Genomic DNA, 15,308 nt, shown 5'->3' with positions numbered 1-15,308 from the left:
AGGGTACCCTCTTTCTAGATTCAGTATTTAAGGTCCTAAATTGGTCCCATCTGTTTAACAGGGAACACTTTCTATCAGTCTGCCCTTTTTTCTGTTTGGCTACTGCAATCAGGCTCTTCAGTCAGACTGAGATCTCAATAGCAAATAAACACACCAGATTATAGTATGAATTTCTCTTCCCTGCCAGCACCAGCACATTTGTGCTTTTAATTTCATGCTTTGCTTTATTTAATTCCACAACATCTTAGCTTAGCTCGGGGGTGGAGGGACACATTTGTCGGTCGCATTTGGAGGATTCTTCAAATTGAGCCAATGAAGGATGTGGCCCCTATATTGAGACACAGCTACTATTATGTTTTATATAACACGTTGAATCTGTATCTGAATAGTATTTGATGTAATTTTTACTTTGTTATTTTTGTTATTTTTCACTGCTTTTCCAACCAAATTTTCTTCACTATATTTTTTTTCCGCCATCACATTTTGCATTAGTTGTTGAGTCTTATGTGTCAAATTTCTGGACAGCTAATAATCGATTTTTAATTAAATGATGTATTCAGTATTTATGTCAAATTTTATGATTATGTGCATTAGAAATTGTATTATTAAAGCTTATCCTTCAAAATCCCATTTGTTTGTCAAACTGTGTGTGTGTGTGTGTATGTGTGTGTGTGCGCGCGCATGCGTGTACTTCTCAGACGGGCCCTTAAAATAATCTTTGTCAGCCACAAATAAAAGGGCTAAGAATCAATATCACTAAAGTCCTCCTCTTGCCTGAAGTGTCAGTTAAAAAATGTTACCATCAAAAGGATGGATACCAGTTCCGGTTTGGTTTCGATATGGAGTAGACGTGTGTAAGGGGAGCTCCATCCCGACTTTACAATTTCCCTCGCACATAAGACATTTAATCATCGTTTTGTGTACCAGAAGTGAACTACAGCATCTTATTCAAGATGAAGAAAGCTGGCAAAGGAAAGAAGCAGGACAAATGTCCCGGGGAGGACGACTTTGGCGACCACTATACCATGCTAATAAATGAGGTTCACCGAGCTCAATGGAGTTATCTCGGACTTTAAAGCTGCCCTGGCCGAAGTCAGAGAGCGGGTGTCATCTACTGAAGTCGCCACCGAGTCGCACGAGGTGCGACTAGACGGGCTGGAGAGGCGATACGACGCGCTGGCTTCCCAGTACAAGCAGCAACAAGCTAAGCTAGACGACCTGGAGGCCCGCTCGCGCAGACAGAATATTCGGATTGTCGGGATTAAGGAGAAAACGGAAAATGGCAGAGTTTGTGTCTGAGCTGCTTCCTAAACTGTTTGGAGAGGAGCATTTCAGCCGCCCAGTAGAAGTGGACCGGGCCCACCGGAGCTTGGCTCCGGCTACAGACGGCAAAGCGAGAGCCATCATCGCGAGGATACACTACTACCAGGTGAAAGAGCTTGTGCTGCGGCTCGCAAGAGAGAAAGCTCCTCTACAATATGACGGGCGCCCGGTGTACATCTTCCCGGATCTCACTTCGGCCACGATGAAGAAACGTCAAGCTTTTCGAGCCATCAGGGAGAAATGCAGGGCCAGGGCGATCCGGTGTGGATTCCTACACCCAGCGCAGTTCATGGTCACGGTCAACAACAACACCGGCACGTTTGCCACCCCGGCCGAAGCCGAGAAGTTCCTGAGCCGCGAGGCTGAGGGATGGGATGTAACCGCCGGCGCTGCTGCAAACCGGGCAGCGGACTAACATCCCGGACACATTAAGTGATAAATGCTGCCACATTGACGGATGATGTAAGCTATCATCGTTTAACAAAGACTGCCAGTTCACAAGGTATGCTCATGTTTAGTCTGTGCGAGGGCTAATAAGTTTTTTTTTATTCTCGATGTTTGTTTGCGAAGCGGGGTGTCTCCCCTGTTTGGAGAGAGATGGATAGTTATACCGCTAGTCCGGGCCACTTGTTGGTCCCTAAACCTAGTTTTAACTTAAAGTTAGGGGTATGGAAGCACTACTCCTGTGTTCATGGGGAGGGTTTTTGTGTTTGTTATGGGGTGTTTTTTCAGCACATCTGTCAGTTTAAATGTAATGAGTATTCCTTGCCACACAGTCATGTTTTCTTTATACATGTACAATAGATACTTTCTATGTTAGCTGATTTGCGTAGACACAGCAACGGTGAAGTTAAGATAACTAGCTGGAATGTAAGAGGCATGAATAACCCACTGAAAAGAGGGAAAGTGTATGCACATTTACGGGCACTTAAATCTGACATATATTTTCTCCAGGAGACCCACATTAAAAAAACAGCAGTAAAAATACTTCGTCCCTCGTGGGCTTCTCAGGTCTACCAGTCAAACTTCAGTACAAAATCAAGGGGTGTTGCAATTATAATAAGAAAAAATATACCATTTATTCACTCTCAAACGATTTCAGATGAGAGGGGCAGGTATGTGATAGTTAGTGGGACTCTGAACTCCATACCGTTAATATTAGTAAATGTATACGGGCCCAACTTTGATGACCCGTTTTTTTTTCAGTACCTTTATAATGCTTTGCCAAATTTGACGGATTAAAATGTAATCATGGGCGGTGATTTTAACTATGTTTTAGATCCCGTCCTTGATCGACAGCACTCCCAAACTAGTACATTTAGAAACAGTGGCACACTGAACACTCTTATGCAGTCTTATAATTTGGTAGATATCTGGAGGCTTCTCCACCCCACCATGAAGGATTTTTCTTATTTTCCCACAGTACATAAGTCTTACTCCAGGATTGACTTCTTTTTGATGGATTCTAAGTTGCTACAGTCAGTAGTTGACTGCACTTACCACAATATACTAATATCAGATCATGCTCCTGTCTCTTTAAGTCTTGACTTGAAATACAAGAGAGGTGAATATAATTGGCGTTTGAATAATACACTGTTAAAAGATGAAGAATTTTGTACCTATCTTTCTGGTAAAGTAGAGCTATATTTAAGCACCAATGATGCGGGCGATGTAGATGATTCCACTCTGTGGGAGGCCATGAAGGCTGTCCTTAGAGGCCATATAATATCATATGAGGCAGCAGAGAAAAAAAAATCTAAGGAAAGATTGGCTGAAATTGATGATCAACTGACCAAGTTAGAAGTTTCATACAAAACCAAACAGAAAACAGAAGTACTTAATAAAATAACTGTTCTACGGTATGAATATAATTCTATAATGTAAAAAAATGTATCAAAATTACTAGGACAAGTTAGACAGAGATATTTTGAGCTTGGCGACAAGCCACACAGGCTGTTAGCTCGCCAGCTGAGGCAAATACAGGCTTCCAGAGCCATACATTGCATCATGTCTGAGGGAGGTACCTTACATACGGACCCGATGAAGATCAATGAATGTTTTGCAGATTTCTATGCTAATGTCTATCAGTCACAGGGCGACCTAGATTTTCAAGCTTTTGATGCGTTTTTTGAGAATCTGGATTTACCTAAATTATCATTGACTCGGCTGATGTGCTAGATAAAGACATCAATCTGGATGAGATTATGCAGGTTATTTCTTCCTTCCCTAATAACAAGGCGCCGGGTCCAGATGGTTTTAACGTAGAATTTTTCAAAAAATTTGGCCCTAAGTTGTCACCTCTGCTCTTACGCATGTTCAACCATACGATGCTAACTTCAGGTTTGCCGCCTACCTTATATAGAGCAAATATTTCGCTAATCCCAAAGCCAGACCGCGATCCTCAGGTGGTGTCATCATATCGCCCGATTTCATTATTATCCATCGAAACCAAAATCCTGGGAAAAATTCTGGCCTATAGGCTTAGAGAATGCATATGTTCCATTATACATCCAGATCAAACCGGTTTTATGCCTGGTAGACATATGCATTTCAATCTACGCCGCCTCTTCAACATCTTATATGCCAAGCATTCAGAAGAGGCAGTTGTTATTTCACTGGATGCGCAACGCGCGTTTGATCAAGTAGAGTGGCCCTACATGATGTCTGTGCTCAAAAAATTCGGATTCGGACCCTCCTTCATGAAATGGATTGAAATAATTTATTCACATCCGACCGCATCAGTTATTACTAATCAGAATATCTCCCCTCCATTTGCAGTTCACCGTGGGACCCGTCAAGGTTGCCCCCTCTCCCCCTTTTTGTTTGCCATTATCATCGAACCGCTTGCTGCTAGTATCAGGCAAAGCCCTTTAATCTCTTCCATCGACATGTTTGGTTATAAACATCATCTTTCGCTATATGCGGACGATATTCTCTTGTACATTTCCCAGCCACAAGTATCAATACCTCCTCTCCTGACTCTCATCGATAAGTTTGGCAGTCTCTCAGGATTCTCTATTAACTGGGAGAAAAGCGAACTTATGCCAGTCGCCGCAGCATTTAACAACGCATATTTGCAATCCATTCCATTTAAAAAATCCTATGAAGCTTTTAAATATTTAGGAGTGACTATCACCAAAAACCCAAATGATCTCCTCCGAGTGAACTGGCAAAGCAAAATTGACCAAGCTAAAACCAATATCGAGTTTTGGAAAACCCTCCCAATATCCATGATCGGAAAGATAAATGCAATCAAGATGATAGTACTACCCCGCTTTCTCCATCTTTTCCAATCCATCCCATGTTTTATTGCGCAGTCATATTTCAAGCAATTAGACTCAATTATAATACCTTTCATCTGGAGTTATAAAACAGTTAGAATCTCTAAAAAACACCTATCAAAACCAAAGGATGTGGGAGGTTTAGCTTTGCCGGATTTTAAGTTTTATTATTGGGCTGCGCACTTGTCCGTCCTTGCATGGTGGAAGAAGGGTGCCTCCCGCTTCTGAGGCAGACTCCTGCCCTGCATGGTTGAGTATGGAGCAAATGCTTTGTAAAAAAACCTCACTGTCCGCTCTTCTTAACAGTCCCACTGCTGTTAAAAAGGCATGCTTTAATAACAGCTTTGTAATTGGCAACACCATAAGAATCTGGAAGCAGATAAAACATTACATTGAGGCTCCAAAAACCTATTTGGATACCCCAATATGTGAAAACCATTCCTTCTTACCAGGTCTGTCTGAGAGTGTTTTCCTTCTCTGGAAGCGGAAAGGCAATTGCAACATAGGTGATTTGTACATTAACGGTATTTTTGCCTCATACCCACAACTTGTAGCTAAATATGACATTCCTAAATCTGACCTTTTTCGATTCTTTCAAATTCGGAATTATGTCAGGATGCATTTACCTGGCTTTGAAATACTGGTAGAGCATGAGGCCCTTGAGGCAATAAACAAATTTGAACCTACTGCTAAAGGGGCGGTTTCGTTCTTTTACCGGATCTTGCACAACAATACACAGTTGAACACAGCGAGTCTTAGGCAGGCATGGACAGATGAGCTGAATGCAGAACTGGAAGATGAAGTATGGGATGAATGTTTAAAAAGTGTACATGATTGCTCTGTGAATGTCAGACATTGCCTTATTCAGTTTAAGACGGTGCATAGGCTCTATTATTCCAGAGAAAAACTGCACAGTTTCTTTCCTGATGTTTCACCCATTTGTAACAGATGCAAGTCTATGACTGGTAACTTAACGCATTCTTTTTGGTTATGCAGCAAACTGTACACATACTGGAAAAGTATTTTTCACTGCTTCTCTACGGCTTATGGGAAATGTTGGGAGCCGGATCCATTTGTAGCCATTCTCGGGGCAACCACCCCTTTGTCTTCTGCCAATAAATATGAGAAAAAAGCTATCCTATTTGGAACTGTGATCGCGAAGAAGATAATTCTTCGTGGGTGGAAGTCTGACATTGCACCCACGTACGATCAGTGGTTGAGAGAAATGGCAAATATGCTTCACCTGGAGCGACTGAGACTTCATAATGAAGACAGGGGAGACATATTTGATAGGATGTGGGACCCTGTACTGCAACTGTTTCAAGGAAAGGACTAAAGTATGGATCATTGTGAAACGCCTGCTGTGTGTATCTGCTAGTTTACTCTTCACTTTGCGTAGTCGTTTGTAAATTTGTATGTTTAATTTATTGTCATGACTGTGGCTTCTGTTAATTCTTTACTAGGATGTGCTGATCCTGTTAGTTTGGGGTGTTTTTTTTTTTTTTTTTTTTTTTTTTTCTTATCCTTTTCATTTTTGATTGTCCTGTGTTCCTTTTTCATTCTGGAAAATAATAAACACATTTAAAAAAAAAAAAAAAAAAAGGATGGATACCTGTATCACCACATATCAATCACACATATGTAGAACACACACATCTGGTTCTCCACCAGTGTCTTTTCCTTTTATAAGTCTGATGTTATATCAAACAGTTTGGATAATATTGGTTAATGGTCCTTACCATTGACGGTTAGATGCACCCAGCTGCCGTTGTGGAAGGTGTCGTACTGCTGCTCCAGCATCAGCACCTTACACTCGTACCAGCCCTGGTCGTCTGAACGCACATTCTCTATCCGCAGGGAGGACTTGCCATGCAGTATGGCACGGCCTGGCCAAACAAGAAGCAGATGTGGTGTCAGCAGCAAAGGAACACAGAGGTGAGAAGGACGGATGGATTGAATTTAATGAGGGGAAGGAAGACACAGGTGAGAGGCGAACGAACAAAGAGAAGAGAGAAGAGAAACACCAGATGTATGTTAAAGAGAGAACCAACCTTTGAACAGATCAGATATAAATATGCACGGATCACAAAGCACTGTGGTGGGTTAAGCCTCAGGGTAACATGACAACCCATAAGACCTGTTTCTAGACAAAGGCACCGCAGCACTGTTGATGCACAATATCAAAGTAGGGTACAAAATGCGGCTGTAAATGCTGAAGGAAATCTCTGTGCATGGCGCTCTATTTTGGAGATGCATTGAGGCAAGGACAGGTCATTACTTCCTTTGAGGAGTGGAAAGTAGCCAACATGACAACATGACAACAGAGAACGCTCTAGGTTACACTGGAGTCACAGTCCATCAAAACAGATAAGGCATTGGTGAGCAGAGTCAGGAATAGCTGCTTTTACTTTTACAGATCAAAAGCTCAAAGAGGGAGATTGATGATGTTGCTGTGGGCAATCTGGCAACTAGATCATAACAGATGGCAACTGGCAATAAGGGCTAAACAAAGTGCTTTCAGGGAGCACATGCTGGCTCTAAACATCAGCATTATCAAAGCCTGGCTGTCCCTCATTAATCCCCTCACTCTCTTCTCTCATCTCCATTTTGAGGGTATTCCTGTTTAATTTTTGTTCACCTTCATAAATCTCCTCTTTAGCATGACAAAACAGGTAGAAGCAGCAGTGCCGGGCCAGCTGCCTCAGTGCCATTCAAAGTGGTGTAATTTGCCAATGTAAGTTGGAAGATAACTGTATATTTGTCTGCTTCAGTTGTTATTTATACAGATCAGAGACAAATTAAAGGAAAAAACTGAAAAATGAGTAGAGAAACAGGATGACAATGGTCCTTAATGACTAATTTATCAGTTCTCTACTGTCAAAACTTCAGAGATTTTGGGATTTAATATGTTTACCTTCCTAGTTTGACGTAATTATGTTGTGAACCATGATAAGTGCAGGAGAGGCTAAACATCACACACATTATTTGTATCTTGTGTACACTGTTCTGCACATTGTCCCGTGCACAATCATCAATAAAAGCTCATGATAGAAATCATTTTGTCTTTTCATATATCCTGAAGTTGGGTTGCACCACCTGCATTTCTGTACATAATAGATTCATGCAGCCAGATGAACGGTTGACAACTTGTCACTTTGACCAATTATAAAAAAAACTGATGTTTGACAGATTGGGACTAAATTAAACGCCAGATAAGCAGTGTGTTTCAGATGTACCTTCGACAATAACAACCTGCCACAGTATTTCTGGAATCCCTAAACTAAGGTTGTTTTCATGCACACTTAAAATATAAATGAGGCAAATAGGCAGGATACCATTTTGAATTCTGTCTACTCTTTTATCTACATCAAGGAAACAGAAACACATACTGCGGGTAACTGCGATGTCAAACACCATCATATACCACAGCATTGATAATGATGTACATATATTCACTGGCAGCTGATGACATGACCTCAATGCTGTGTGACTTCAAAGGTCACATCCTACTCAATTATAGCAGAAAATCTCTGGTGTTGTGTTTAAACACCAGCAATGCTATGATGCACACTTTTCTGCAATGTTTACCAATGCTGAATCTATTTTCAGGAGCTTGAGTGAAGTGTTGAACTAATTTGTATTTGAAAAGTACAAATTGTTATCCTACTATCACTTACTTTAAAGCCACATGAAGAAGATTTGAGGTAAGTTGGTTGAAGCTAGGATGTTAATGGTACATGCAATATGACACATCATTAAATGTTAAGTAGATAGCCTACACAGGGTCTCCCAAATTGTATTCTGTATTCAATAATTTAAACCTTTTCAACAGCAGGTGTGATGTGTGAAATCATTGACAATACAAAAAAAATAAGTTCAATCAGCCTCATCCTTAGCTTCATATTAATACACAAGCAGTTCCTTTGTTTTAAAACATATAGTGGAACTCCACTTAAATTTCCCACCGGGCTTCATCCTCTTGCATATCCTTTTCTTCTTCATCTACTGTTTTGTGATCCCAAATTAAATTCCGGAACATGTATCATCTCATTTTGATTTAACTTTTACCAATGCTGTGCTAACCTGCCTATTAGCACAGCAGTAAAAATATGAACACTTCTGACAATGAAGACATGAGCAAAAATGTCATGACATAAATAACTGTACAGATACAGTTGGCTTCAGTGCGGCTGAAAAGCATATCTTGAAAGCCGGTCTTTTAGACCTGAAGCAGGGATGATGCCATCACTATGTAACCCAGCTCTGGCAGACCATTTTATTTAATCTTATTTCTATCAGGAAAACTAGATGATGTACAGACATTTTATGACTATTTCCAGATAAAATGTGTAAATTAAGTCAATTTTTCAAACCAGTGACAACGTGTCACTTTGATACTATTAAACCAGGCAGAGGAATTTCCCTGTTAAAGGTTAATATTCTTCATTGGGGTTATTTCACTGCCCCATATAAGTCTCTTGGAAGGAGCCGGTGTAATCTCTCATTGTACAAAACAACTTATCCCCCCAGCTTTAAGTTGGTACTGTCTCAGGGAGATTGACATGTAAAACAATGAAATGTCATTATTACTCTTTGTAGCAATAGAAAGCAATTCAAACTCAGATCGTGTTACTATTATCATTTAAAATGTATGTTGTTTAAGCTTGTATTGTCATCTCAGCACTTTATACAAACTTTATATTTCATGATGATTCTACAAATGCATAAATGTAATAGTAGTTTCACCTAAACTTGTTATATTCACTATCTTTCATTAGCATGTTAGCAAGCTAACATAAGCACAAAGGACAAAATGCAGCTGAGGCTGATGGGAATGCTATTTTTTGTTTGTATTTGGACATAAACCACAGTTTTTAACCACATTAAACAGATTATTTATTTATTTTTGTTCAACCCCACTAAACTATGCCTTTGTCAAAATAAACATGTTTTTGGATTGTCTTATCATTATTAAATATATGTATTTTCCTATTTTTTATTTAAAAAAAAAAATTACCCTTACTATTGCTTTGACATCTTAATTATTTGCAAGCGGCAGCTTGAATGCCACAGGGAGCTGGGTTTATAAGGAACTAGTTTTTTACTTTAATGCCCCCTTAAAGTTAATGTTGGAAAGAAATTCAAAAATTTCACAGTGACCTTGATCTCTTTGTCTTTTGACCTCAAATTCTAATCAGGTCATCCTTAAGTCCAAGTGAATGTTTGTGCCAGGTCTTATGAAATTCCCTATGGATGATCTAGATATATAGCGTTCAAAAGAAAAAGAGGTCAACATGAACTTGACCTTTAACAATTCTACCAACAAAATACTGATCAGTGAATCTCTCTCTCCAAACAATGGTACAACAAATAAAAAAAAAAATGCCTGCAAGCTGTTCCTGAGACGTTATGTTAGGGATCAGTGACCTTGACCTTTGTCCAAATTTTATCAGCTTTTTGCAGTTGACACATAGCAGCCTGTCACAGAGCTCTACTACTCATGACTGACATTAACTGTGATAACTGAAGAGGGCATTGCAATTGCTGTGGGTTGACATGCCACCACTGCTGAGGTGCTCATCAAAGGTAGTGTGACTTTTATACTGTGAACTGCACAGACGTTCAAACAAATGTGTTGTAGCAATAATTCCTTTCTTAGTACAAGCACAGAACAATGCATGTTAGACTGTACTGGTTTCATGAGATGTCTCATAGGACTGTTATTTTAAACTCAAGGCAAAAATATTAGCTTTAAAGCAGATTCATGACCATCAGAAAATGTCTGCTGTGTTAGGTCATTTTTTTTTTTTCAATTTCACCATTCTTCTGGACCACCTACAAGATCTTCAACAATGGTTGAGAACATCAAAAATGTAAAGTTCCAGTTTTGCTCTAGCTTTCTTCCTGAATGGCTATCACTGAATTTCTACCTCTTCCTCTCTACACTTTTTCAGAAAAATATTTATATATAGTCGTTTCTTCTCACTGTGGGTTTCTCCTTCCTCCTCTTTGTAAAGATAAGACAATACTAAGTTGTAAACCAGGGCAGATGGGTATCTTGGAAACAGTGCTTCCGTAGTTGGCTTGACTCAATAACCCTTCACATCTGAAAAGGGCACAATGCAAGTCTCTATATATCTTTGCAGCTCTGACCATGACCTGTGACTTTATTCCATGATTTAATGCAGTGGCAACAGTGGGAGGTTGATGTCAGTCTGCATGTGGTTACGGATATTTCAGTAGCTGGCTAATGCAATTTCAAACTAACAGATAAATCACAGACTCACCAAAGGATATAACAGTGATGTGTTTTTAGCACTGGAATATGAAACATGAAGAGATTCAAGAAAGCAATAAGAGTAAATCAATATATGAAATTGTATCTGTATAGCCCATATTCACAAATCACAATTTATCTCAAAGGCATAACATGATGCAACATCTTCTGCCTTGAATTTGCGATGAAAAACTACCAAAAAAATACTTTTAACGGGGGAAAAAACATAAAGAAGATCAACACAAATGATGCGGTGGTTCATAATGAAAAAAAAAAAGAGAGTCAAAAGTTTGTAGTTGACTTGTAGAAACTGCGGTATTGTGTGTTATTCTTTCCAAACTTAAAGAACTAACCAGCAATCCATATTTGGCATGAAACATGATTTACTATTTACAGTGACTTATTGCATTGTAGATTGTAAATTGATAAAATTGCCATATTTGCCCACTGATCTATATTCTATAACAAAAGTAACTAAGTGAATATTGTATTTGCGAGGTGAAATGCTGTACGTTGTGTTTACTAGACACAACGTTAAGATATTTGCCTATAGATTAGAATTTCCGTTACATCAGGCCAGAGTATATATTTTATTCAGACTCTCTTCACTTCGAACTCTAGCACAATGATGTGATTCTCCTGATCCTGAAGCTCTGATAATGACTGTGACGATCTACGTCGCCTCCCTGACAAAGATCCTGCTTGTTTTGCTGGACAGCCAAACCTCTGAAGAGTCTGGTGATTCCAAACTTTTTCCATTACACAATTATAGAGGCCACTGTGATCCTGGGAACACTAAAGCTTTAGAAATGGTTTAGATCCTTACCCTGATCTATGCCTTACTACAATTTGTATAAGGGAGGACTAAAAAGAGAGTTCCTTGGATCTCATGGCCTTATTTTGTACTGACACTACAGTTTAAATTATGGCAACTTATAGGTGTGAACGTTTCTGATCTATCTTCAATCAGTTTAGTTTGCCTCATAGATTCAATTCAATTCAATCAAGAATCTGGATGCTTTTATCGAAATGGTATTAAAAAAAGATTAATTTCTACATTTTGTCAGTATGGCCTGACAATGGTCTTACACTACCATGTTCTGACACAAACCTTTCTAATAAAATGGCTGGAATGGCATCTGATGTCAACTGGTAGTGATGATGATGATGATGATGATGATGATGCTAGTCACAGGTGACTTTAACCAAAAGCATGTTGTTAAAGTCATGCCTTTCCTAGTGAAAAGCATGACTTGCAAAGACAGCAATTAGTAGCCTGCATAACAATTTCTGTTAGAATGTGATCTTGTGGTGGCTGTCTGTTGAACACCCAACTCCACTGATTAGCATTACATTTAACAAGGTCCTCACATGTGACTTTTTACAGCTGTAATGATGCTGATGAGACTTGACTCTTTTATTATATAAGACAGTGGCTTGACTTCAACAATGAATTAATTTTTTCCCCTGGTTGCTTCAGCAATGACACAAAACGAAGAGGCATGTCTTCCCCCTGATTGTTTTTTATTTTATTTTATTGCAGAGAAAAATGATTGCTGTCATGAGGTACATTTTTAAGAATTATATTGCAGGCCAAATCAAATAGTCTGCGGGAGGTTTGTCATCCCTGCCTCACAGGAAGAGCTTCGAATGGGAAATGTGTAATCCATAAAATCTAGAACTTAAATGATATGTATGACCCTATGACTACTAGATGCACTCCCATGACATTTGGTGCACTGGTGTATTTATGTTTCCCTCAGGATGAATTTGACTGGTGACTAAAGTGTCTAATTTTGTGTGTGTGACTTCATGTATTAGTCAGTGAATGTTAACATGTAATGCTAACAGCAAATAATATCTGATCCCCTAGATACATTTTCTAATTTGATATTATTACACAATATCACACTGACAAGAACATTCTTGGATCTTTGTCATGGTAGTGACAAATCATAAAATTGCCTATGACAGGGACTTTGGATTTCATTCATATCCTACTGGTCTTTTTTTTGTGATCAGGACCATAGCTTCTAAAATGTAACAGCCAGTCCTGTCAGGGATCAGTGCTCTAATCAATGGAGACAAAGTGTGTGGGGATACAGAAAGATTAAACAAATATTCTGTTTTCCAGTCAGTCAGATAATTTTTATTCCTGCTGCAGGAGGCAGGTGGGATAAGAAGTATAAACAACAGTTAAAAAAAAAAATTCATTGTATCCGATGCAGACAGTGACAGATCAATCCCATGGCTTTCAGGCGGATATGGAGATTAGTACATGCTATTTAGTTACAAAGAAAAATTCTAATTAGGGTAAAACTTTTACACCATATTTTAATATTTTTTACTTGTGACTCATTGTTAAAAATGATTCAGTATATAGTGGAACCTATTATATAGATTATGTTTAGTGACAAAAACCTTGAATAGATTAAATAGCTTTAGGAAACCTTCCTTAATGTTGCTGGAAAAGTTAACAAATTATCGGATTACATTGTTTTCAGTGTGTGTGCCTGTGTGTGTGTGTGCGACACTTGCTCCAAAAGTGATATCCTTCTCTACTCATGCTGCCACCTCTTAGTGGGTTATTTTTCCCTCGTGTTTCTGCTGTTGCGTTTTGGGACTTTAACAGTGAGTCTGAAGCTGTATTTGTGTGGGCTATATAGATTCTATGGATTTGGGTAAAAACAAAGCAAAATAATCTATCATGATCAATTTTTTGTTATCTTGTTGCACTCTGTCGAGCAATGCAGTTTAACTAATTTATATATTGGATTGATTATGCAAAATGTCTTGAACTGACTCTCCCAACTCTCATTAAATTGTTTATGATATGAATGAATGAATGCACGAATTTGAATCAAAAGCATTGCAGAAGGAAGGTTTAGTCCTGAGGTTCAGTGATCGAAGGAAAGGAAATCAGAAGCAGGCGAGGAGAAAAGCCCTCTCACCTCCTCAGCAAAAGGTCCACATTGAACACAACACAAAAATAATCTGATCTCCAAGGGAAATGTCATCTCATTAGAGCTGTCTACACTGGTTTGCAAACATATATATTACGATCAAATAACCTCAAGATGCGTTTTGTAATTATGTTGATGAGAGACCCCTAGCGGCAGAAAATTACATATCTCCTCTTTTCTCATTGAGAATTAATGGATCCACCAAGATTAAAATATTTGTGATTTCAAAAGGACAGAATTTTTCCACTGCTTTACTGAACATAAGTCCATTGTCAGTGTGCAATGCATTAACCCTTCAGGTTCCACATCACATTTTATACATTTTATTCTGAATCCTGAAATAATGCTTGTGGGTAAAAAATGCTATCTCAGATTTTAGTCAAACAAATGACCCTTTAAAATTTGGTGCCGTTTTTGCACATCATTCTGAAGTTCAAACACCAAAGTGAAGTGGCAGTAAGTAGAGCACATTTCTTCATTAAAGTAAGATCTTGAAGAGCAACTAAATATAAATTGAAATGTGTTTTGTTTCACTTAACCACAGCATCACTGCTGGGTGTGGTTAGACATGCAACAACTCTAACAAGAGAGAGCTGCTTTTCAGCCAAACATTAAGTTTCTTTCAAAATGTGACAGTTGTTAGTATCTTACCAGCATATTCTGGGTCCACGTGAGGAGGGTAGAAGCGAAAATTGATGAAGAAGGGGATGGGCATTCCATACTTGAACCACTCCACCACATAGGGCTGGCCGTTCAGGGGGTGGGACACGTCGCATCCCAGGATGACGTTCTCTCCTGCACGTGCCGTCACAAATTGGGGCTCCTCTCGCACTCCGTGGGCACCTGGTAAAACAGTATGCACAGGTCAGCCCAGTCAACACTCACAGTCCACTTGAAGCCTTGAGCTACATGTGTATATATATATATATATATATAAACTCATAAAATTCACATCAAAGCCAGTACAATATTCCTATGTATAATATTCCTGTAACCACAATACAAACAGTAGAAAGAACAGTTGTGTATAAGCAAGATGATTTTACATACTCAGATCAAATTTGTGAAAACAAAGTAAAAATATATATTTTTGTGTTATTGTTCTAGGGTTTGATAATTACTAATCTTATTTTTATGTGGTGATCACAAGACCTATGCTTCTTTTTTAATATTGAACAGTCCTTATAGTTAAAAAGAAGAGCTTTGCTTGAAGTAATAAATTTGAAATATACTTGTTGATTTTGTGGTGGTCAGTTAAATCTTCAAACTGATGCCACGTTCATGTGTGTTAATATGAATCTACTGCCAGCATTGAGCTATACAGAGGAAGCCGGATATAGTGATCTTGGATATAGTGATCAACCATTTCTATGGATGAACAAAGCTGTAACCTTTCCCTCAAGCTTGGGGATTATCATACTGAAGCTATGTAATTTGTTATAGTTATCAACCTTACTTATAGTG

General features: G+C 38.8%; 1 protein-coding gene across 1 annotated transcript in view; it reads right to left on the bottom strand.

Moving 5' to 3' along the window:
* LOC133969877 (protein turtle homolog B-like) overlaps positions 1–15,308 on the bottom strand; it is a 126,168-nt gene that overhangs the window by 57,167 nt on the left and 53,693 nt on the right. Inside the window, exons 2-3 of the mRNA XM_062406584.1 lie at positions 14,496–14,687; positions 6,344–6,490 (exon numbers count right to left, since the gene is read on the bottom strand). Coding sequence (XP_062262568.1) covers positions 6,344–6,490; positions 14,496–14,687 — 339 coding nt within the window. The remainder of the gene's footprint in view (positions 1–6,343; positions 6,491–14,495; positions 14,688–15,308) is intronic.

This window comes from Platichthys flesus, chromosome 15 (assembly GCF_949316205.1).
Source record: "Platichthys flesus chromosome 15, fPlaFle2.1, whole genome shotgun sequence".
NCBI lineage: Eukaryota > Metazoa > Chordata > Actinopteri > Pleuronectiformes > Pleuronectidae > Platichthys > Platichthys flesus.
The sequence above is the reverse complement of the archived record's forward strand: the minus strand, read 5'-3'. Positions and strand labels throughout refer to the sequence as shown.